Source organism: Sminthopsis crassicaudata, chromosome 3 (genome assembly GCF_048593235.1).
Source record: "Sminthopsis crassicaudata isolate SCR6 chromosome 3, ASM4859323v1, whole genome shotgun sequence".
In the NCBI taxonomy this organism is placed as follows: domain Eukaryota; kingdom Metazoa; phylum Chordata; class Mammalia; order Dasyuromorphia; family Dasyuridae; genus Sminthopsis; species Sminthopsis crassicaudata.
In genome coordinates this window covers 477,422,339-477,448,391 of record NC_133619.1, presented here as the reverse complement: position 1 = coordinate 477,448,391, position 26,053 = coordinate 477,422,339, and the positions used below count along the sequence as shown (strand labels likewise).

The 26,053-nt window shown below is 35.3% G+C and overlaps 1 protein-coding gene across 7 annotated transcripts in view; it reads left to right on the top strand.

The window, feature by feature from the left end:
- The window catches only part of MTUS2 (microtubule associated scaffold protein 2), a 763,366-nt gene that overhangs the window by 502,602 nt on the left and 234,711 nt on the right, over positions 1–26,053 (top strand). For all 7 annotated transcript variants that reach the window (XM_074303560.1, XM_074303559.1, XM_074303561.1 and 4 more), the window contains one exon: positions 23,089–23,250. In XM_074303560.1, the coding sequence (XP_074159661.1) occupies positions 23,089–23,250 (162 nt within the window). The remainder of the gene's footprint in view (positions 1–23,088; positions 23,251–26,053) is intronic.

The following is a 26,053-nucleotide window of genomic DNA, read 5'->3' as shown; positions in this document are numbered from 1 at the left end:
TCATAAGGCTTTTCTCTCTTCCTTTAATTTCTAATGCTTTCCCCTGTCATCTTGGAGTCTATCATCATCATCATCATTATTAACATTATTAGAGTTATTTAATAGTTGCATGCTACTAATAGATGGCAGAAAATTACAAATAAGGAATTACAAAAGTGAATCACACAAGAGGATATTAGAATGTAACACTGAAAAAAAATGAGCTGGTTAGTCATAGGATAGGAACAAGGTCAAACTATGTACTCTATTTACTCTTGTATGTCAAGAAAAATTTAGGAGAGCCGTTACTATGTTGAATAGATCCCACATTGCAAACATATTACAAGACATAGACAATCCATGTCCTTATCCAACGCATCTTATCCAGTGGATAAGCATGGATAATTTGCACTGTTAGCAGTAATACTAACAGACGAAACTATAAACCCACCTAATTATTTGAATATTAGTAGTAGTAGTATTAATTAGACTACAGGATCAGAAGTGACTGGAAATAGAACACAAGATTAAGGAAATATACCAATATTATAAATTACTCATATTTTTCCTTTGTTTTGGGAAATATCTAAATTCTACAGTTTGAATGGATGAACAGTAATTTGTAGGATTATAAATTTCAAATCAGTATGATAGTTGATCTTGGTGTTTCTTCATGAAAACATAGCCTGACATGATGTCAATTAGATCCAGCACAGAATTTCCTGTCTACCTATAACAAAGTAATTTTGAAGCTTGTGGTTTCTAAGTTCTTCGAATTGAATGAAATTATGCTAATTTTTCAAGTCCTTAAGCATTAAAAATCCTCTATGAAATTCATACTCAAAAGATTAATAAAACTACACATTGATCAAATTATGACATGCAACTAAATAAGTAGCCCAATGAATGAGTCCAACAGTATATACATCTTGAGCAGGTACTATAATTGGATAGAACTGAGCCTTGGAAAATTGTCTTGTTTATAATTATTCTCCATTTTATATATGTAATAGTGAAAATTAATATATGATCAACAGCACATATAACTAGAAAAATAGGGCCATATAGTGAAAGTGAAGGATCACAATTAGAGTAAAATCTGCACTGGTATCCCCACATAATTTTTTGGTGAATACACTGTGGAAAATTTATGGGAGATAAAGAATAAGAATTGCATAGGGGAATGAGGAATGAATGGACTATAATCCTGACCAATGAGAGGAAACATTTCACATGGGTAAGATGACTGATGCACTAAAAGATTGAAATATTATCTAAGAAATATCTTTCTCCTGTTCATCAGATATCTCATTTAGTGTATTTAAAAGATGAAATATTTAGATGGTTGAATGAATTATTAATATTCTTTCTTGATTAATGATTAATCCTTCATGGCTTTATTAGAAATATGCAAATCAAAAGGAAATCATTCTTGTTTCTTTTGCTTGCATTCAACCTTTGCTTAAATTTTTTACCTGTTCCCTATCAATTTTATTTGTGTTTACTTTTGTTGAAATGCCTTATTTGAAGCTTGATATTGATACCAATTCAACCAACTGAATTTGCTTTGTAACAATTTATATTTAAATTAATTTCAGTGCATGAAATATAATATTTTCTCAGTCCCTCTAAGCTCTTTTCAGGGTATTTTGTCCATTCATTCTCATTCATTTTTTTCTTATATATCATAAGTGACTGGATACTTTATTCTTCTGATTCTGCTTTTTTTTTCACTTTGCATCATTTCATAAAAGATTTTCATGTTTCTTTGTATTCCTCATACTTATTGGTCTTAATTTCTTATAGAATGTCATGATGTGAATGTACTGCACTTTGTTTAAACAGTACCCAATTATTGGGTGGCTTACAAGATTTTTTTTTGTTTTGAAGAGGTTTTGCTTTTTTTATTTAAGCTCATGGAATACTTATAATATGTAACAATCTCTTCTTGTTTATTTACTGACTGTTTACAAGTGAAAGCTCTTTGGGAGAATCAATTACTTTCTTATTTATCTGGCTTAAAGTTGTAGATAAAGAGAATTTCATTGGGACTCTTAGCTGTTCTACTGCTAGAGCTGGATTGAGGAAAAGAAGGATCTTATTTCTAATGTCCTGTCAGAGAAATAATTTCTAGATGTCAGATTTAAACAGCAGAGAGAGGATCATAAATGAGAGGAGCCAAGTGCATTCAGGAGTCTTTTCTGTCAAAGATAAATCAGACAAGAACAGATTTTGTTTGGGGAACTGAATTAATTAGATGTGTTTGAACAACCTCCGGTTCTAATTACTTTTGCAAAGATTTGATCTCTCCGTCTTATGCTCTTTACTGTCTTCTGTATTCTGTTAAGTGATGGTCACCACAATGCGCATTACACACTGCAGGAGAATTTAGGAGAAAAACTGTGGTGGATGGAGAGCTCCCTTTGAAGCCAGGAAAACCTGGGTTCAAGTCTCATCTCTGGCAAATACTGACTATATGAAACTGAATAAATTATTTTTAACTTTGTGTCCTAAGAGACTCTCTTAAGATTATAAGACATAGAGAAGATGTTAGCTTGCATTGTATAGGAAGTTTCCTTACCTTGGAATTCTATATAAAGATGAAATTACAGGTCCAGGTATCATCCTTGTACTTATCCCTGTAAAATTTTTGGTTATATAGTCTAATAGTTTATAGTTAAGTTCAAGATGGCCCATCTGGGAAAAAAAAAAAAGGAATAGGAGTAACTTTCCTGTGTACTCTCTGTGAAAAGAGGATATTAATATTAATTCATTTTATTAGATACTTCCTTAAAACCAGTATGTTCTATCTTGGGAGTTCAGCAGAGTTGACATTATTTTCTTCTCAATTCTCTCTTCTTAAATTTTCTCATTGGCTTTTACCTACATTTCTCCTTTTATTCTAGAATATTCTACTTTATTTCATACCTACTGAGAGACAGTGTGAGTAGTACTATAATGCAGAGACTGAAGCATACTATTTTTCTCTTTCCTTTTATCTTCCTTCCTGTCTTTCTTTCTTCTTTTTTTCTTCTTTTCTCTCTTTCTGTATTTTTCCTTTCTTCCTTCCTACTTCCCTCTCTTCTTTCCTTCCTTCTCTTTCTTTCTCTCTCTGTCCCTCACCTCACTCTTTCTTTTTCTTTGCAATGATTCACTTGCATCATTTACATGATACAAATTCAAAAGCCCCTCAGTAACTTTGAAGTGATTGAGGAGACCTGGTATAGAAGTAGATTTGGGAGGTTTTCTGAGTTGAACCCACAAAGAGCTAGAATGGTCCCTTTCCATGTTCTTAGTGCTTTAAAAACATAATCTGGTTCCTAAGCCCTTCATCCTTTCAACAATTTCTTGTGTCATATTAGTAACTTTAGCACACTTTAAAATGAGCTCAAATCTGATATGCCCCTATCCTTTAACAATCCTGTATTAAGCACATGATTAAAATGCTCTAGTTTAAGCATTTTCCCCAAGGTGTTAACTATCCTAAGAGTCACACAGTGTTGAACCAGAGTGTTCATAAATGATAGTTTAGCTTTTAAGTACTTTATATAGGGAAAAAAGGATTTATTACAACTGACCTAATTGATAGAAAGTAGGTTTGATAAAAAAAAAAAAATGACTTGTAATTAGTCAGAGGTCTCTTTTTATTAGCTCTTGATTTTTTTAAAAAGAAAGTGAAGGTCTAAGAAATCAGTGTTATATTGTATTCACTATGTGAATGTGACCTCCTACATATTAAAAGGAATTTTCTCATATAAGAAGTAGACTTGTAGACTTTGTAGTTTGCTGGATGGTGACGACAGGTACCACATAGAGCTGCTTTTATTTTCTGTGAGTAGCTCAATGACTCTAGGAAATCTAACGCCTCAGTCCTTGCTTAATTCAAGCTTACCTTGTGCCAAGCTCATTATATACATACTTATATGTGTGTCTATAGTGTATGTATATGTGGTATACACACATGTACACACATATATATGTATACATATAGATGATATAGACAAAAATTACAGATCACAGAAGTGAATGATAGATTCATATCCTAATCCTCTTTGATCTCTATATCACCTCACATATCACTATAGTTATTCTTTTCACATTTTGTTCCCTCTACTATCCACTCCATTTCCCTTCAATTTATCGTAATCATTTCTTGCTAGCAATATTGAAGAACTGGAATGGGCAAGGGGCAAGGATATGGATCTCTTTCAGAAACCAAATCTGTTCTAGATCTGTTTTTTACAATCTGTTTCTGTGGACCTTAAAAATGTGATAGATTCTCTTGGACTTTTGTCCATTCCAGAACTAGAGCACCAGACTTGGAATCAAGATTACAAATCTCCCTGAGTTCAAATCTGATCACATTCATTTACTAGCTGTGTGACCTTGGGCAAGTCACTTAACTCCCTCTCACTTTCCTCATCTGTAAAATGTACTAGAAAAGGAAATGGAAAACCACTCCAGTATCTTTGACAAGAAAATGCCAAATGATGTCATGAAAATTTAGATAGTGATTGAAACAATTGAACAACAACAACTATGTTCAGTGCTTTGAGTTGGACATTAATTAGTTAAGTTTAATCCTACAAGTTAATACAATGGACTAGCTCTCCCAGTTGTTTTAAGCCCTATGATTCTAAGGCCAGTGAGATTCTGTTGGTCTGTGAGATCTTGGAAAAGTTAGGACATTGGGTTTTTTAAGTGGAGAAGTGAGGAAATCTTGAGGGGCATTTTCCCACAAGGTTTTATTTGCATACTCAATTGAGTAGCCAGATGGGAGCAAATGAGAGAAACCATACAAGATGGTAGGAAAGAGCAGGTATATTCTGATACCTTTAAATATTACAGTATTGATTATGTTCTCTTGGGAAAGGAAAATGGAATCCTCAAAAAAAATTTTTAAAAGAAAACCATGGTAACGTATTTATTTATAACCTTTATTACTCCAAAGAGAGGGCAAAAATAACATTTGTTTTGTTTTAGGTCAAAGGGAGCAGAGGCAATCAGTGATTTCAAGAGTAAAGGAAGCTTTTGGTAAATAGGTTCCACAAACAAAGCTTTTGGTCGGCTAATAGATAAAGAGTTCTAGAACTGGAATCAGAAAGACACCTTCCTGAGTTCAAATCTGACCTCAGATACTAACTTGCTGTGTGACCTTGGGCAAGTCACTTAACCCTATTTCACTTGGTTTCCTCATCTGTAAAATAAATTGGAGGAAACGGCAATATCTTTACTAAGAAAACCCCAATTCTGGTCATAAAGAATGATTCACAATTGAAAACTGACTGAACAACAACAACCAAAGCTGATTTGCAGCTACTTTTCAATTTGCTGCCTCCAGAGCTGACTGAGGAGGCAAAGTAGGAAAATGAGTTGTCCAGAATTGAGCAACCATTTTATATCTGAGCCAGGACATGAACCCAGAGATTACTGACCCCACTCCAATGCTTTATCCACTATGCCCAAAGTTCAGTGATGTTGATGAAGAAGAAATTTATTGTTATAATAATAATGATAATAATAATAATATATCTGCTATTTATGGTTTCCAAAGCACTTTACATACTTTATCTCACTTGCGCCCAATAACACAATGAGCAAGTCTATTAACTATTTGTTTCAGGAAATATTTACCTATTAATCAATTTTTGAGCTCCAATAGCATTTTTTTTAAAATTCAGCTGCTCTTCAGATACTCTGACCCAGATAAATGTAAGTGATAATTTTGGCTGAGAGAACCAGGATTTTATCCACCCACTTGAGAAAACATGTGTTGAAATCTTTAATTAGGATTATTTCTATTAATAAATGGTTTCATATCATTGTGTCTTTGTTTGTCTGAAAATCTAATAGCCAGTTAGGGAAGGAATGATTATCCACAAAAATAAAAATGATTAACAGAAAAACGATCAATGTGGTTGTAAAACATAGAATTCACTTTAAAATATATTGATCATACGCTTTGTATATGACACTTTGCTAGGCACCATTGGGATTAAAAAATGTAGAACATGATGTCTGTCATCCAAGTGTTTATAATAATCAGTTTTATCTTTAGCCTGTACTTATAGAGGTGAAGAAGGTTAAATCTTAATCCAATATCTGCATGTCAGGCTGAAAAATAAATGAGATGGAGGAAAAATTGTTGTATTTAGATAAATTGTCTAATTTCTGTTATTGATTCACTACATAATTGCTCAACTCATCCTTTTGCTTTATCTATATATAAGCTTAATTTTTTAAATCATTAGCTTATAAAGAGATAAAACTTTATTATTTCTCAAATATGATCATGATATTTTGCTAGCTTAAGAAACTCTTTATATATAGGAGATGTGGGGGAAAAGGAGTTGTAGATTTCTTACAGTGAGCTGTATTAGTACATACTCCTAATAAAGATTAAGAATAAGAAACTAGAAAAAGCCAAAGAAAATAATGGGATTCTGATTTATGCAGGCTTATAACTTTCCCTTCTTTCTTTTTTCCCCTACTCCTTCCCTAAATCCCATACAAATTTCCCATTTATTATGACAGATCTTAATTGACTATCAGTTTGTTTAAAGCAATTTATACTAAGATATGAATGGTCAAAAAGCCCCGAGGGAATATTTGTACCCCCCAGAGAGATATTTAACCCTATTGATTCTCAAATTGTAATATTTAAATGAGTGGTACTAGTAGTAAGATTATTTGCAAGCATGGAGAAATCCTTTGAAGACTTTAATCCATTCCAGAAAGCTACCTTTCTTTCCTCTACCTACAGATAGTTCACTAAGGAGCTAAATATCTGGAATGACAATTTTTGATAGCAGAGAATATTAGGCATTCTGCCTCCTTCCAGAAATTTATGAGTTGTATATAATCATCTTTACCCAGTTTTTAAAAATGAGGAGGGTAGGACATCATTTTAAAGGTAAAAATTAACTGTTTTCCAAAAATAAGTATGTCCAAATGAATTGTATAATTTAGATTTTTGTACCTGTGGTCTCTAATGTGAAAATAGTGATTTAAAAATTAAAATAATCAAACTTTAGTATAAGATGCCTTTCATTATCAAACATTAGATTGTGGTTTGTATAGAGGATGTATCTCAATATGACATTTTTAATTTCTGCTTCAATGGATTTGATCAAAATAGGTATTCCATGAAGAACTCACCCTATCCACACTTTCTCATCCTATGTTGCTTTTGTTTATTGTTTCCATTTGGTTTTTAGTCATGTCCAACTCTTTGCGACCCCATTGGGGATTTTCTGGCAAAGGCACTGGAATGGTTTGCCCTTTTCTTCTCCAGCTTATGTTACAGATGAGGAAATGAGGCAAACAGAGTTAAATTACTTGCCCAGAGTCCTACAGCTAGTGTCTGAGGCTGCATTTTACTAAAGATAAGTTTCCTGATTCTAAATTCAGTGCTCTATTTACTATCCCACCTAGCTGTCTGTGGCTTCCCATAAATTTTCCATTAAAGATTTAACTAAAACTATGGAATATTTCATGGGTATCAATGCAGCATGAGATTCCCTACCTTTTATCCTTACCTAATTCTTAATTTGTCATTGACTTACCTTTCAGACTGATCACATATTTCCTGGATGAAGCCCTTTTCACCATTTCATGCAAGTAATTATTGGGGAACATACTTCAGCAGCCTTCCTACATCCATCATCATCTCTCCACTGCCTTTTGGTTCACTCAAAGTTTTAATCCTTCAAATATTGTGTTTTCACAAGAAAAATGTTAACTTTAAAAAGAAGGGATTTTTGTGTCAAAGGAGCTGTTTGAAATCAGCAAAAACACTACTTCTTTTTTTTTTTTTTTTTTTTTTTTTTTTTTTTTTTGCTGAGGCTGGAATTAAGTGACTTGCCCAGGGTCACACAACTAGGAAGTGTTAAGTGTCTGAGATCAGATTTGAACTGGGGTCTGTCTATCCACTGGGCCACCTAGCTGCCCAACACTACAATTTTCCAAATGCAATATAGTCCTTTCCTCTCCCTGTACCATCCTGAAGCTCTCTCATTATCCCTCAGTAATACCTATTCAAGGTGTATGTGCTAAGGCCTTAGGTCAGTAACTACCCATTTAGCTGCATGTTACAGTCTAGATATTAAATAAATTTTTAGACATTTGCTTTTTTGCTTTGTGGATGTTGAGACACTTTTCTTTTTAATAATAATAGAAACAACAACAATAACTTTAAGGTTTGCAGAGCACATTACTAATTTATCTCATTTGATCCTCAAAACAACTCTAGGAAGTAAGTGTTATTATTTTTTCCATTTTACAGTGAGGAAGCTGAGGCAAGGAGGTTTGCCCAGAATTATAGAGCTGGTTAGCATCTAAAGCTGTATTTGAACTCAAGTTTTCTTAACTCCAGGTAGAGCTTTTTATCTACATGGAATACCACTTCACTTCCTGTCATCTTGGATCTAATTGACCAGACTCTGTTATATCCTGAGGCTTGATAAAAATTGGCACAATGTCAAAAATCATGTTTGTTAGTGTTTCTATGGGACTACCAAATATAAACTCAACACCTTAATAATCAATATTTTAAGTGAATACTTGGACATAGCTATTCAGAAGCATTAAGTCAGGAAAAGGAGCCAGACTAGTTCAAATTTTAAAGAAGTAATTTGTCCTAAAAGACAGTTTTTCAAATCAGTGAGGTATTAAGTTACTTGATATCTCAGAGAGGGGAAGGTATTTAAAAAAAAAGAAAGAAAGAAACTTTTACAAAAAAAAAACAAAAAACAAAACACCAATTGTATTATCGCTAAGGAGAAGTGAAAGGGAAATATCAGAAATTACTGGCCTATAAACCTACTTTTTGATCTGTACAAAATCTTTATGAGAATAAGACACACACACACATGCATCAAAGATACCCTTTATTAAAATTTGTGAAAGGAATAGCCAGGTTTTGGAGAAGGAACTTTCTCCACAATGATACAATGAACTGAAATGGGCAGTGAATACAAGATACTAGCTTGTTTATTGTCTGACTACAAAAAAGCATTTGACTTGGTGGAACAAAACACATTCCCTTTCAACAAGGTGTCTACTATATATACATTAAAATTATATAATATTCTTTGATAGAAGTAACAGCACAGGTATCTTTGTTCAGTAATCTTCTGATTATTGTTATCAAGTAAGACATAAAACAGAGTCATGCTCCCAAAGTTATTTGCTATTGTCAGGAAATATATCCCATATGTGGTCCAAATAGAAAAGAAATACCATGGAGATGGTGAGGTTTGCAGCCCAACCAGCATTTATTAAACACCTACTTTATTTAAGGCAATATGAGAGATGAAGGGTCCATAAGGACAAAATGAATAACCGGTGGTTGCCTTTAAAAGCTTATACTTCAGAAATATAGCCCATATTTACATGAGGGAAAATAGAAGATAATTTGAGAATCAATTAGGTGTGAGGAAGGAAGGAAGGAAGGAAGGAAGGAAGGAAGGAAGGAAGGAAGGAAGGAAGGAAGGAAGGAAGGAAGGAAGGAAGGAAGGAAGGAAGGAAGGAAGGAAGGAAGGAAGGAAGGAAGGAAGGAAGGAAGGAAGGAAGGAAGGAAGGAAGGAAGGAAGGAAGGAAGGAAGGAAGGAAGGAAGGAAGGAAGGAAGGAAGGAAGGAAGGAAGGAAGGAAGGAAGGAAGGAAGGAAGGAAGGAAGGAAGGAAGGAAGGAAGGAAGGAAGGAAGGAAGGAAGGAAGGAAGGAAGGAAGGAAGGAAGGAAGGAAGGAAGGAAGGAAGGAAGGAAGGAAGGAAGGAAGGAGAAGAATAAGAATAGCACCTGCCTCGGTTGTTATGAGAATCAAAGCATTGATTGGAAAAGGGGTGAACTTGAGTCAGGGTGATCAAATAGAAGGCATTTGGTATAATTTAAGTGAGAAATGATGCAGGTTTGACAAAAGGCAGTGGCCATAGATTTGGAGAGAAGGAAACAGATGCAAGGAATTTTACAGAAGTAGAACCAATAAAATGGCGACTTATTAAATCTGGAGTGTGGGGACAATTCTGATTATGAACTTGAGTAACAGGGAGGATAATGGCATGAACGTTTGATGGAGGACAGGAATTCATGGAAAACATGACAAGTTCTGTTTGGGGCATGTTGAATTTTAGAAGATTGAATTTTGTTCCTTCAAAAAGTAAAATTTGATTTTAAGAAGTTATGATACTAATAATATAAGTCGTTATCTAGTATTTTTAAAGCCCTTTCATCTCTACCATTAGACTGATGTTGGTGATTAGCTTATATTGTTCCTGATCCTGAGGCAAAAATTTCAAGATCAGTATTCCACTATAAATTACCTAGTAGTTAGTCCCTTAGAAATTTTTAAAAATAAGTGCAAAATGAAGTTTGTTTTGTTTTATAAAATTATTCTTGGGCCTCCTCAAAAGACTGTGACATATTTACCTGACAGTGGAAATAGGGAATAAAGGAAGAAATTAATTGAAAACCCATCATTTATCCACCATAACTAAGTGATCAAGGAATTTGAAGAATAGCATAATGGATCTTAAAGGCAGAAAGGATGGGGTTTCTAACTGCTCAAATGACAACCATTTAATAAGATTTTCTCTGATTTACTCTGTGGGGAAATTGGTTGGGAAAGGATGGGCTTCAGCACCGGCACACTGTGTCTCTAAATGCTTCTCCAATGACTTTCTTGGTGGTGAAAAATCTAGGAGCTTTTAGAAAACTCTAGGTTGAAACATGGGAAAGAAGAACTGTGAAAAAATGGAAAATCTAATGGGAGCAAACCTGTGGGGCAAGCTCCCAGTCACCAATTCAATAAAGCATTTGATTATGATCTCTCCCTTGGTAGGGGAAGATAAAAATGAATATGATGTGATCCCTGTTTTCAAGGAGAATGAAAGAGAATAGAATTAAGGTGCTTATAATAATTCAAAGTATGTCATAATTTGAATAAGAAACAGCATGATTTCAGTTCTTCAGGCTGGCACTTAATAATTTTGTGTCCTTGGGCAAAGTATTTAACTCCTCAGAAAGTGTTCTTATTTGTAATGTTACTCAGTTGTTTTCAATCAAGGCTGACTGTGACCCCATTTGGGATTTTCTTGGGAGAGATAGTGGAGGGGTTTGCAGCTCATTTTGTAGTTGAGGGAACTGAGGCAAACAGGATGAAGTGAGAATCACAACGTTGATAGGTTTCTGAGGCTGGATTTGAACTCAGGAAAATGAATCTTTTTGATTCCAGACATGATATTGTATCCACTGTGCCGCCTAGATATCCTTATCTGTGAAATGGTATTAATGCTTGAAGAGATATAAAATCTTAACATGATGCCTAAGAATGAAAAATTACTGGGCAGCTGGGTAGCAGAGGGAATGGTAAGTTGTGCTTTAATTCAGGGAGACCTAACTTCAAATCCTTCTTCAGACATTTAAGAACAATTTGATCCTTAGCAAGTAAGTAGCTTATATCATTTTCAGTTTCCCCATCTGTAAAATGGGGAATAATAATTGCATCTTTTTCACAGGGATGTTGTGAGGATTAGATAATATATGTAAATGTTCTTTGAAAACTTTAAATAGTGTATACTTGCTGTTTTGTGATGCATGCAAACAACTATAATATTTTTTTTCAAAAGAGTTTATGAGGAAGTTACAAACAAATCACACTTTGGACGCATAGTGCCTCTGGAACCCTGGACAAATCAATTAATCTCCTAGTGCTTGGGTCAACTCTCTAATAATGAGGATCTAATCTGAATTGGGGACAGGGAGTGTTTTGTTTTGTTTTTTTTAACCTGGAATTACCTATACCAGCAAAATTACAGATCCAGTCTCTAGCCCGCCATAATTTTCTTGATGATCTATGTAATTAAAGTACTCATATTGTCAATATAACAAAGACCCCAAAGGACACTGGAAAGATTCGATGATGATCACAACAATAAGAAGCACTAAAAAACATTACTTGTAACATGTATAACTAAGAGAAGCAATGTATTGTTCACGTAATGAAAAGAGACAACATACCATGAGAATTTGTATATCATTACTGCTCAGATACTTAAAGAACCAGAGCAAGATCTCTAGGACATTGCATAGGATCTTCCATGCAGCATTCATGAGAAAAATATGGATCTTAAAATGAAGTTAATAAGTTCTTTGTCTACATTGTAGAAGGAATAGTTCCTGAGACTAGATATACATAATGGCTGATAGATATAGGTAATGATAGATATGATAATGATAGATTAAAAAAAGTTATAGAGATAGGATAGAGAGATAAAAGAGCTAGAGAATACAGATGGATGGATGATGGAGAGACATAAAATGCTAGAAAGAGAGGATGGATAGATAGATAGATAGATAGACCAACAGATATTTTATTAAGTGATTCCTATGTGTCAAGTCCCTGGGCTTAATAGTAGCAATACAAATCAAAGAAAATAAGATAGTCTTTAGTCTCAGGAAAGTTATATTTTTATAGGGAAACACAAAGCACAAAGCATATAGGAAATATGGAAAGAGGGGCTATAAAGAGTCCAGGCTGCTGGTGAAATGAGCAGTCCAAAGAATGAGTTTAGAAAGGATCGAAGTGAGCATGGCAGGGTCCCTTTCAGAAATGTCAGACCTCTCAAGGGATTCACCAATGAGGAGAACAAACCCTAGCAGGGAAGGCACCTTGAAGTAGGCAAGGCTGTTGGTGGGAGGTAGAGCATTACAGAGAGCAAGCTGGGCCATGGGTGAAGTAAACGGGCCTGGGATCGCTCCTGGAAATCTCTCCCAATTACATCAGTTTCAGAAAGGATAGTGATTAGTGCCAACATCAGATTCAGAAAGGACACTAATTATTGTGTTTTTTCAATGGATTGTAAGAGCCTTAAAGACAAAGGACATGTATCTAATTTTTTTTTCTGTCCCTCAGCATCTACTTAAGATCTGCTTTGTAGATTTAACTTGATTTGATTCCTTGATCCTTACATTTCTGTTCAAGTTAACCAATTTTAGACTATTTCAATTTCCTTGGAGATTTAAATATGAGAGAAGAGAAAGAGAAGCCTAGGAAGCTTTTGCCATTTCAGCTTTACTACTTGTCCTAACACCAGAGTAATAGCTTTGGGATATGTGTGTGTGTGTGTGTGTGTGTGTGTGTGTGTGTGTGTGTGTTCACAGGGACTATTTGTATCTGATCTACGGCAAAGTATTCCAATCACAGTCAAACTTGACTCGGACACAGGAATGCCATTTTGGTCTTCTTTGAGTACAAAGGACAACAACCAACCTATATGTATATATACATATTTATGAATGTATACACACAATGTATACATATGCACAGTGTCTTTATATACATACACAACTGTGTGTACAAATGTGTGTGCGTGTGTGTGTGTATGGAAAGTTAGCCCTTCTTAGAAGGCAAAAAAAACTGGAGGACTTTGCTGATTTCACTTCCCTGGATCCCCATCATCAGAGGGACTTCAGAGTAAGTCATAGAGACATGAGATTTTTTTCCTAGATTTTAGACAAAAAGAAAATAATATCTCTGTGTTGTCGTATTTTAATTAGTTTCTCTATTTTAAATCATATTTCCTGACATTCCTCCTCTTTTCAAAAGGCAAAAGTAATCTTGCAAATTAGTGCCTGGACCACGAACAGCTGCCATATTCTTTGAAGTCCTCTTGTATACCCTCTGTTTCCTCAGGCCCCCTAATGTTTCCATTTCTATGTACAAGACTCAGCAAAAGAGCAATCTGGAAGAAAGAGATACTAAGGAGAAATCATTCATTGTGAATACAATGCCTCAAAGTGCCAACAGAGATCATGCTTTCTTACCTGACATGTGCCCTCATTTGGCCTTCCTTGGCGCCAGGGTTTTGTCTGTAGGGCAGCTGTCCCTTCTAGCCCTCTGTTTGATTGGCATCCGAGCCCTGATGAAACTGGCATGGCATCTTTGAGAGGCACAGTGCCACCTGAACAGATGGCTGGGCATGTATGTTGTGTCAGAGAATTGTTCTGTAGGCTGGAAGGGAGGCTTGGAGTTTAGCTTGCTGCCAGTGACCATCAGGAAGGTTAGTTTTTGTAACAGGCGCTCCTCAGCTGACTTTATATGCTGTAAACAAAACTGCTCAAGAGTCTATTTGGCACCAGAAAGTGAAACTGAGAGTCAGAATTAAATATTGCTCACTTCCCTTTTCAGACTACCTTTTGAGGTATTAGACCATCTTCTCTCTGTAGTTCAGACCCTCAGAACTTTTCTCCCAGATTGCTGCAACAATCTCCTAAGTAGTCTCATGCTTCAAGTCTCTCCCTACGTTAGTCCATCCTTCTAACTGCTGTAAGGTGTTTCCCTCAAGGTCTGACCCTATCACTCCCCTACTCTTGCCTCCAGAATCACCATGACAGTTCACTGCCTTGTTCCCTACCTATCTTTCTGACTTCATTATACATTATTCCTCCCTCCCTCATTCTGCAATCCAAACTTGCCTTACCTCTGGCATTCCATTTCCCATCTTGATACATTTACGAGGGCTGTCCCCATCTGGCTTGCCTCCCTCCTCACTTTCTTCTTCTACACAGTCATCTCCTCAACTACTGCCATCCTTTTCAAAATAACCTTATATTTAATTTCATTTGAATTTGTTTTATCTGTTTTCTCTGTGTGTATATATACACGTATACATACACAAACATATACATATGTCTGTTGTCTCCCCCTTTGGAATATAAATTCAATGAAAGTAGGGATATTTTCACTCATTGCAAATATATTGCCAACCTCTGATAATACTTGTCTAATAATATTAGTGATACTTGATACAATTAGTAAATACTTTATTGGTTGAGTAGAGTTTTTGCATACCTTGGGCTTCCTATGACCGTTGCCAAAAGTGTTCTCTGAAGATTCATTCCTGTCTTTGCCAGTAGAAATCTTTCTTTTCATAATTTTCTCAGTAATATTTCAACTAGTTAAGAGGTTGCCCTGTGTAAAAAAGGAATTCGATTTACTCAGCTTGATCCCAGGAGAGATCAAAATAGGAGCAAACAAGTAATAGTAGGAAAGTAGATTTCAATACAATAGAGCAGAAATGACTGTCTATCAATAGGCCTTTAAATGGATTTTGGATCCTGCACAAATAGGTTGGATGGGATAACCACTTAGAGTCATCTCTGAAATTCGGTGATTCAGTAAATGGCCATTATCATGCATCCCCTCCATTCATGGCAGAAAATAGGGTAACATGTTTTTGGTTTTGTTCTTTCTCCCCATCTCCTCCAGCTCTTAATCCTGATTCTTGATAGGTTTCTTTCTTACAACAAATTGGACCAGTCACCAGCTTTTTATACAACTTGGATCAGCTAGTTTTCTATAAGCCATTTGTGGGGATGCAAGTTTCCTGAGGGCAGGGAATGTCTTGTTTTTATCTTTGCCTTTCTATCCCTAATCTAGCACAAGTCCCCAGTATGTATGCAGTAGAAGTTTACTAAGAACATTTAGAAGTTTAAATTGAAACTAAAGAAAGCAGCCCCTACAGTTAGGTGAGACTAGTAAATAGAGTTAAAGTGTGATAGAGAACCAAGAGCAGAGGAAGTATAAGAAAAATCAGTTGCCTGTGAAGATATGAGTGGATACCAATTTACCTGTAATCTGTTATATGAGACATCCTGCTAAGGCAAGTTGTCTGCCAAGGCTCCCTCTTACAAAGCACTGGAAAATTAGGCAGACATACCTCTTCAGTACCCCTGGTCCCACGGACTCCATCTCTGATTGGAGAGAGTTCTGTAACACAGAGTTACAGAGTTCTTCTTAAGTTCTCATTTAAGGAGGATACCCAGCATGGATATTTTATAATTTCTCACACTGCTAAAGATACCCTCATCCTTCCTTCCTCGCTCAGTTTCTTTTTATGTGTTGTTTAGGTTATTAGGCTCTTATAGCCAAGGACTGTCTCTTGCCTTTCTTTGTATTCCTAGTATTTTGCAAAGTTCCAGGCATGTAGTAGGAGCTCAATAAATGTTTATTGATGAAGTGACTCATCACAAATCTGAGTTGAATTCAGGAAACAGCTAATAATTAAACCAAATGAAACACCAAATAAAGAATATGTTAAATCAATGAAATATATGATAATTAGAAAATTATGCAAAGAAATATGCTCTTTGAATTTGCATTTTAATATCAATTGCTTATTTATGGTAGTTTAGGAGATTTTCTTCCATTGCCTTCCCTCAAAGAAGCTCTCTTTTTTGAGGAAGGGGCTAGAATATTGTCCTATTAATTCCATTGTATTCTTTTTTTTATAACTTAATTCATATGACCATGTTATTGATTTTCCCAACAAATAGATAAAGGAGAAATATAATTTCCTTATTGAGTTGAATGTTTCTGAGTATAAATGATAGCTATTTTTCTTTACCTCCAAAGATTAAAAAAAATATATTGGTAAGATATCATTATCTTCATAACAACTAATATTTATAGAGCACTTCAAAGTTTGCAAAACTTTTTCCACATTATCTCCATTGAAGAGTATCTGTAACTGACTTCATTAGCCTTATTTCATAGATGAGGAAGTTCAGTCTCAGCATGTTAAAGTAACTGGCCCACAGTCACTTAACTAGTAAATCTCAGAAATGAAATTCAAACCTATCACTTTGGACGAGATGTGATTATAACCACAGTGCAATTGAAACCTCTCTTTTAGAGGGTAAAAACAGAATAGAGTATGTGGGATTTGAAGAGAACTGGGATGATTTTCAGGCTCCTTAAATATGTTTTATTTCTTTCCAGTGCATCTGATTTAACCTTCATTTATTCTGCTTAAGACTTTGATCCCTCTTTAAATTGTCAATCTCCCAGAAGATATAACACTTTCAGATGTTAGTTGTTCAAGATGGCCCTTACTATTTCTACTGTTCCTCCTCCTCCTCCTTCACCTCTGTGTCCTTTATTTGGTGTTTAAAGCCTTTCAAATCTGGTTCCATTCCACTTTTCTACACTTGTTGGTCGTGATACACCTTCATAAAATCTCCATTTCAGCCAAAATAGCCAAATAGCATTTCCTTATATAGGACACGCCTCTGTGCTTGTTTGTTATTGTGTTATTGTTTTTGTTATCATTGTATTTTTTTAACAAAGGCTCGTCATGTGTCTGAATTTTATTCCCTTTTCACTTCCACCTGATAGAAATCTTCTTCCTTCAAGGTTCAACCTAAATGCTACCTGCTACAGGAAGTCTATCTTGATCCCCAGTTACTAGTGCCCTCCTCCCTGGAAATGACTATATTTACTTTATATGATGTGATAGTGATTATATGATAATGTGAAAATGATGATGATCTGAAGGTGACGTAATGTGATGATGATGATGGTGGGAAGATTTGATGCTGATGCGATTATAATAGTGATGATATAGGATGATATGATGTGATGATGTGACAATGAGATGATTCGAAGATTTGATGGTGATGATATGTTTATAAAGATCATGATGATAATGATATTGATGATGATTATATGATGATGTGACCATGCTGTGATGATAATGACGATGGTGATGATGATGATTGGGTACCAACTATGTGCCAGAAGTTATGTTGTCCACAGAATACAAATACAAAAATGAAACAGCTCCTGCCTATTGAATTCTACTAGGGGAATGGAACATGGCCACAGATAAGTAAATGCAAAATGTATACTCTATGCAAAATAAATATAAAGTATGAGTGAGGAGAGGCTAATAATTAGGAGTCAGCAACGGCTTTTTGAAAGAAGAGACTGAACTCAGCCTTGAATAATGCTAGATTGTCCAAGTGATGCTGGGGAGGACAGAGAGCACCTGTATATATTTCATATTTACTTGTTTGTGTTTATATTCTCTCCAGTGGCGTGTAAGCTCTTTGAGAGTAGAAACTTTAATTTTTGTCTCTGTAACCTAAGGACCTTTAGGCCATGCCATCTGTCCCACTACTACACCATTAGGACCTCCAAGTCTTTCCATCTGCCTTTTCATTAAATTTTCATTTATATTTTATTCCCCCCCCCAAGTTGGAGATCAGAGACTACCTTAATTTTTCTGTTTACAACTCTAGTACTTAACATTGTGTTTGTCGCATAGTGACTATTAAATAAATGCTTTTTCATTCATTTGTTCATTCATTCATTTATTAAATACAAACTATGATCCAGAAATGTGTTAAATGTTGATGATATAAAGACTGGCCAAAAAAGTCCTTCCCCTCAAGATCCAGCAAAGGAATCCAGAGAGATAAGAAGAAATCATCTTGTCAGATTTGGAGATGACAAAAAGCTAAGAGGAAAAACTAACATTTCCTGAGAGAAGAGGGATCCAATGAGATTGTAATAAACTAAAACATTCTGATGATTAACAGTAGCAGCTAATATTTATATATTTCCGACTAAGTATCATACGCTGTGCTAAGCATAAATATTACTTACTTGAGGCTTACTCGAACCTCTCAACAATTCTGGGAGGTGGAAATTATTATTATCCCATTTTTGTGGTTTGGTTATTTCAGTCCAACTCTTCATGACTCCATTTGGGATTTTCCTTGCAAAGACACTGGAGTGGTTTGTTGTTTCCTTCTCCAGCTCATTTTACAGGTGAGGCAACTAAGGCGATTTGTTCAGGGATACACAACAAGTAAGTGTGTCTAGTACTATATTTGGATTCATCTTTATGACTTCAGGTCAGGCTCTCTAAACATTGTACCATCTAGCTGCATTCAAAAAAATAAAATAAATTTAAAGTCAAATAAGGGTCTGAAAAAACTAACTCCACAAATACAACATGAGGAAGGTATAATTTGAGAGTAATGAATCTGAGAGAGTTCCATTAAAGGCCTTATAGTTTTAATAGTCAAGTGGTTACCAATCTTGGACTGTCTTAAGAAAGTTATAGCTTTTGACCAATGGTGGTTCCATGGTACTCTCCTGCATTCAGACCATATCAGACATACTGTGTTCAGTACTAGGTGCCATATTTAGTTAGGTTATTGATGAACCGGATAGCATCCAAAAGATATCAACCTCAGTGGTGAAGGGCTTTGTGTCAAGGATTGAAGGAAATGGTATATTAAACTGGAGAAGGGAAGAACATAAAAGCTAAGTTCAAGTACTCAAAAGGATTTCATTCTTTCTCTTTATTCTTAAAGGGAAGAATCTGTGGGGGGAGCTTGAAAAAGGCACAATTAATTGGGCTTGATGTTAGGAAAAACTTTGAGAATTAGAACCATCTCAGACTTATGCATCTGGTTGGTATATTGGATCGAGCGCTAGTCCTGGAGTGAGAAAGACTCATCTTCCAGAGTTAAAAACCTGGCCTCACTTAGTAGCTATGTGACCCTGGACAAGTCACTTTAACCCTGTTTGCCTCAGTTACCTTATCTGTAAAATGAGCTGGAGAAGGAAATAGCAAACTACTTTAGTATCTTTGCTAAGATAACCCACAGTGGGGTCATGAAGAGTTGGACATGACTGAAAAATGACTGAGCAAAAACCCACTACAGTGGGTTCCCTCTACTGAAACTTCAAGTTGGATGATCATTTAGAAATTATGTTGTAGTGCAGATTTTTTTCCCATGTGTGGGTTGGAACAGAAATGCCAGCTGAGATTCCTACCACCCATCAGGTTCTGTGAGTCTGTAGTCTATAAATGTAGAGCATGTATGTTGTTGGGGTTTTGCCTCATTTCTATAATTCAAGATTTTTCTCAAAAGAGATTACGCAGGCACAACTTCTCCTAATACCTCATACCTCAAACAGAAGAATTACTTGCCATGGTGGAAAGCATCCAGATTTCTAAATTGAAATGTTCTCAGTATGATAAATTTTACATAAAAGAATAAAGCCTAATACAAGATAGATGGGCAAAAAGGACTTTTAAACTCTGCAAAAAATACAAAAACATTTACCCTCTTAAGGAACTTGAGTCAACTACTGAAGAAAAAAACACTACATATGAAAGTTTGTTGTCTAAATCATCTAGTAACATACATTTCAGTGAAGAAAATGTATAGTCAGTGGGACAGTTGACTCAGTAATACATGCATTCCAATCCTGCCTCTTAAAATTACCAGCTGTGTGACCACAACAAGTCAATTAACCACTCTAAGTCTTAGTTTCCTCATCTGTAAATTGGAGATAATAAAAGTTACCTCACAGGGTTGTTGGGATGCTCAAATGAGATACCTTATTTACGTCGATTTGAAAACTTCATAGATCTAACTTGTTAGGTAATAGCAGCAGCAGCAACACCATGTGGTCAATATGGTGGATGTTCAGAGTTGTGAGAAAATATTTCTATCAACTAAGACATCCTCAGCATCAAAAATGGTTTAAGAGCTTTTAGAGAAATTCTCAAGTTTCTACTGTGAAACTGCAAAGAAGTCTTGTCATCCAAAAACAGGGTAATTATTTCAAAGTATTATATTCATAATTCAGTTCAGATCATGCTGTCTTGAACTTTCTCAGTCAGGCATAGATTGGATTGATTGTATTTTTAATGTCATTGATTACAATTGAAAGGGTCAACTGGATTTGCATAAATCCAAGTGGACACCATACAATTAAACCTTGTTCCACAAACCACCTTAAAAGACCAAAACAGCATAGACTTCTCAAATTAAACTAGTCCTTTGTTCCTTTTCCTTCATAATTTTTTTCTTCTTAACCCTTCCTCACCCCCCTTCAAAAAAAAAAAGCTACTTATCACAAATTATTTATAATATGCTCTGAGACATTAGGATGAATTAGAGGAAAACATTCTATTTTATAAGCCTAAACAAAATCCTTGCATTCACCCACACACACACACACACTTTTAATAATGTTATCATTTCTCTGCAGGCATTATCTAAATAGAGTTTTATTCCTATCTGTTTAAAAGGATGAAAATATAAAATCATACACTTTCTCTGAAATTCCATATACTTCTTACAGCTGTTGCTGCTTATTTTTTAGGAAAATTATCACATCCTTGTTACTGTTCAGTTTTATTTCAGGCATGGTATAATTGCTCATTCATTGATTCATTCAGTCAAACAAGCATTTCCTGAATCTCTACTGTGCATTAAGAAATGAAGCTACAAAGACATCATCTTTGTGTTTAAGGAACTAAGAAGCTATAGTAGGTGGGGGACTAGGCCTGGAGTAAGGAATATTTGAATTAAAATGCAGTCTCAGACATTTATTAACTGTGTTACTCTGGACAAGTCATTTTATCTTTCTATACCTCAGTTTTCTCTTCTCTAAAATGGGAATATTAATAGCATCTCCCTTTCAAGATTTTTGTGAAGATAAAATGAAATAATATTTTTAAAGTGCTTTGCAATATTTAAAGTCCTTTGTAAATGCTGGCTATTTTTATGATTAAATTCAGTTGAAGGAAATGGCATCCCCACAGAAAAGTAAATACTATATGTTAAACTATATGCAGAGTAAATACTCCAACAAATCCCATGAACACTTATTAAGTGCCTATAATATGCCAGGCACTATTCCAAATGCTAAGTTTGCAATTAATAAAAAGGAAGATAGTTCCTGTCCCAGTGAGCTTAAGTCTAAAGGGAAAGACAACACAAAAAGGAGACAGGAAGGAGGGATGGGGCACCAGCGGCTCCTCGCCAAAGGGGCATCTTGTTCTGTGGAGTTAAAAGCAGGCAGAGCAGCAAATGCAAAGTGGAATGATTTGAGAGTCCAGTTTTTGCCCTCTATAAAGAAAGGTGTTGGGAGGAGTTTGGTACTTTGTCCCCCAAACAGAAGGGAGAAGAGAATGAGGGAGGAGACTCAAGGCTTGAGTTAGCAGTATCATGGTATGTTTAAAAGTGAGGAACTTATCCCGGGAAGGGCATCTTGTTCCATGCAGCTGAACCAGGCAGGTCAATAACAGAAAATCAACCTAGAAAGTACTTTAAAAACAATTGCTTCTGCAATGCTACGAGCTACTTGGGTGAAAAGAGAGGGGTCCTATAAGAGGTGGCACTTGAGGTGCATTTTGAAGGAAACCAGGGCCCCTAAAATGTCATAGAGCAGAAGAGTATTTGTTTCCTTCTCATAGGAGCCAACCTTTGCAAAGGTGCAGAAAGTAAAAGATGGAATTTTCTACTCAAGGGACAGTGAGTAGACCCTTTTAGGTGGAATGTAGAAAATTTGCAGGAGAATAATTAGTAATAATGGACAGCCAGTGATGCAGTGAATAGAATGTTGGACTGGAATCAGGAAGAGTCATCTTCCTGAGTTGAAGTTTGTGCCTCAGACATTTAACTGGCTGGGCAAGTCACTTTAATTCTATTTGCCTCAGTTTCCTCATCTGTAAAATCAATTTTTTTTAATTTAGGATAATAATAATACTACTTCCCAGAACTGTTATGAGGATCAAATGGCACAGTACATGACATATATGAAGTACAACGTAAATATTAGCTGTTATTATTTAATAGTAGCAATGTCATTGAGTCAAAGTTTAGTAACGTTTTAAGGATCGTTCCAAATTGCATTCCATAATGACTTGACCAGTTCATAGCTCCATCAATAGTCCACTAATGTACCTATTTTCCCACAGCTCCTCATTTATCATTTTATTATTTTTTTTATCAACTTTGCTAGTCTGATGGTTGGGAGTAGAACTTGTAGGATTCAGTAATTTGCATTTCACAAATTATTAGTGGAACATTTTATATGGTAGTTGGTATCTTGTATTTATTCCAAAAACTACTTACATATATCTTTTGAATGTTTATTAATTGTAAAATCTAATAGGAATGTTACCACTCAGCCCCAGCTGAATTTAAATCTCAGTTTCAGATGACTAAATAGAATTGCAGAACTGATATCTGTTGTATTACTTTAAACCTTTAAATATTTCTTCCCTACCCACCTTATTCCCACTGCAAAGCTAATTTGGGAACAATAGTTATTTTTGGGGAAAAGTGATTTTTAAAAATATATTTGGTTACACAGAAAAATGTACTTCCATGTTATTTTATTAAAGTCAGGTCAAGATATAAAGAATCTATGCTTTTATCATGGTTGGTAATTGTGCATAGAAACTGAGTCAATCTATTTTTCATGAAGTTGTAATTAATGGCTTTTGGCCTCCTATAGGTTCCAGCTTTGTAAATGAAGACCAGCCTCCTTCAAAGACAGCTGTGCTTTCTAAAGATGCACCCAAGGGGGCCGGTAGGACCACAGCACAAACAGCAAACATCGTCACCACTCCCCGCCGGAGTTTGCTTCCTGCACCAAAACCAACTTCCACTCCTGCTGGTAAGACTTTCTGATCTAAAGGATCTGAATGGCAAAGTAGAAAAGCAGTTCTCTACTAGACATTTTCCTAAAAATCATTGTGATCTTTTCAATATTAACAATGTAAAAAGGTAAAACAAAATAATTTCTGAGTGCAGCAACTATATGTCCTGGGTTTTCCACTGAAGTCCCAGTTTTTAAGAACAAAAAATAAACTTTAGAGCAGTTTAACAGAAGCAATCAATTAATAAGTCAATATTTATTAAACATGTATTGTATGTTAAACACCGAATATATAAAAAGAAGCAAAAAGACGACCTGCCCTCAAGGAGCTTACAATCTAATCAGGAAATGAACATGTAAACAGATTTATACAAAGCAAGGTATATATAGAATGAATAGAAAACAATTATCGGAGAGAAGGCCCTTGAATTAAGAGGTATAGGAGAAAGCTCCTTCTAGAGTCTGTTGGAAGTCATTTTGGAAGTAAAGTGGGGTCAGTAAATCACAGCAGAGGAGGGAGATTGTTCCAGACATGGGGGACAGCCAAAGGAAATGCACACAATACCCTTTGTGAGACTGTATGTAATGCTTTTTTAAAATATGGTACAGTTATTTGTTACCTCTAAGATGCCTTCCACTTCAGAGTCTGTGAGCCTATAGCTGTGAGCTTCCAAAAAACTATTTTTAAATGGTAAACTGAACTCATTAGCAGAGGGCTGTTTCCTGGAGTCTGTGATTTTTTAAAATTTTTTTAGATTTTCATAACTAGGAAGGTAGGTACCTCAGTAGAGAGAGCACCATATTTGGTGTTAGAAAGACTTGAATTAAAATATTATCTCAGACATTAACTAGCTGGGGGACACTGAAAAAGCCACTTAACCAGTTTGTCATGGTTTCCTCATCTATAAATTGGTGATAACAATACTGCTTACTTCCCCAAGTTCCTATGAGGATAAAATGTGTTATTTGTAATGCAAGTTGCACACCTAAAAGCATTATATAAATGCTAGCAATTATCATAATTGTTACAATTGTCTTTCAATGTATTTGGTTTCATTTGTTATCCTATATATTTTATTTTATGCATTGACAAATATTCTTCTGAGAAAAGGTCTAAAGACTTCACCAGAATGCTTGAAGGGCTTCTTGACACACAAAAAAGTTTTTTAAAAAAGAAAACCTCATTATTGCATTATTGTATATAATGCATTGTTCCAGATTCTGTGACAAACAAAAACTGTGTCCTGTGACAGAACTCAAATTTCTATCAGCTTAAAAAATAAAATTTACTTTTATTATTAGAAAAATAACATTATTTTCATCATACTTACCACTGAGGTTATTTAAGCATTTCAAGGGTTTTATATAGACCCTAACTTCAATTTCATTATTATCTGTGTTCAATGAAATACATATGCCAAGAAAAAGAAATTGTACTTTTAGGGAGGTTTCACAAAGGGAGTGCTCTTTGTTTAACTGCATACATGTCCTGATATTTTTTAAGAAAACAAAAATGGACTATTGGGGAAAAAACCTACTTTGATCTTTCCTTCTGATAGAATGTGAATACTACTAACCACATAGAACTGTGGAAAGAGATGTGTAACATCTTTCCTCTTCTGACTTAGGTATCACTTTTCCCCCTTTCTTTCAGATTCACTTGCCAAGTCTGGTTAATTCTAACTCTACAACCTCTATTTCTTTTCTCTCCTCACTAACTCTTATTATTGCAATAACCTCTTAATTGGTCTCCTTGCCTTTTCTTCTCTGATGTGTACCATCCCCGTTCCTCCAACTACTACAGTGATGTTCTTAAAACAGTCTGACCACATCACAGCTCTACTCAATAAATGTCAGTGGGTCTGTCTCATCTCTGTAATTAACTAGAAGCTCTTATGTTTAAAGTTTAAAGCCCTCCAAATAAAACTTTTAGTTTTACTTACATTATTCCCCTTCATGCACTCTGTAATATAACCAGATGGATCTTCTTCTTGTGGTTCATACTTGACATTCTATCACCTCTGCCTCTCGTAGGCTGTCTCCTGGCCTGTTATATACTGCCTTCTCACCTCAATCATTTGGATTACTTAGTTTAGATCAAGAGCCCTCCTCAACCCAGATAATTCCTTTTTCCCTCCTCACCAAAAAAAAAAAAAAAAAAAAAAAAAATTGCCTTGCATTTATTTGCGCGCGCACACACACACACACACACACACACACACACACACACACACACACATGTTTCCCTAGATAGAGATAAACTTCTTGAGATCAAGGACTGGTTTATTGTGTTGGTTTTTGTTTGGTTGGTTTGGTATTTTGTGTCACCATCACCTAACAAAAGAGTCCCTGCTTACTAAATGATTGATTGAATGACTGTTTGATGCAAAAGCAAGACAGCAATCCTGATGTTAATTCAAACCTGTGCTACACAATGCAAATACTGGCTTAAATGATAACAATAGGATTCTTTGGCTTTAAATCCAGATCAGGAGGGATAGGAAGCTCTCAAACTGGAAAATGATTAAAATAAAGAGTTTTTTTTTTATTTACAAAAAGAAAAAAGAGACAGATATAATAGATGCGCAGGTAACTCAATAGCAAACTTAGATGGAAAAAAAAAGACCTATAAAGACTAGGAACACAAGGATGAATAGAAGAATAAGGTGTATTCATGTAAGAATAGTGTCAAGAACCCTAAATCCCAGAAGTAAAGCCTTATGAAGAAAAGTGAAGAAAAGGAGAGTCTTTGTTTTTGAGATGTTGGTGATCAAAGAAGGGATAGGACAGTGGCTCAGAGTGAATAGAACAGTGAAAGCTG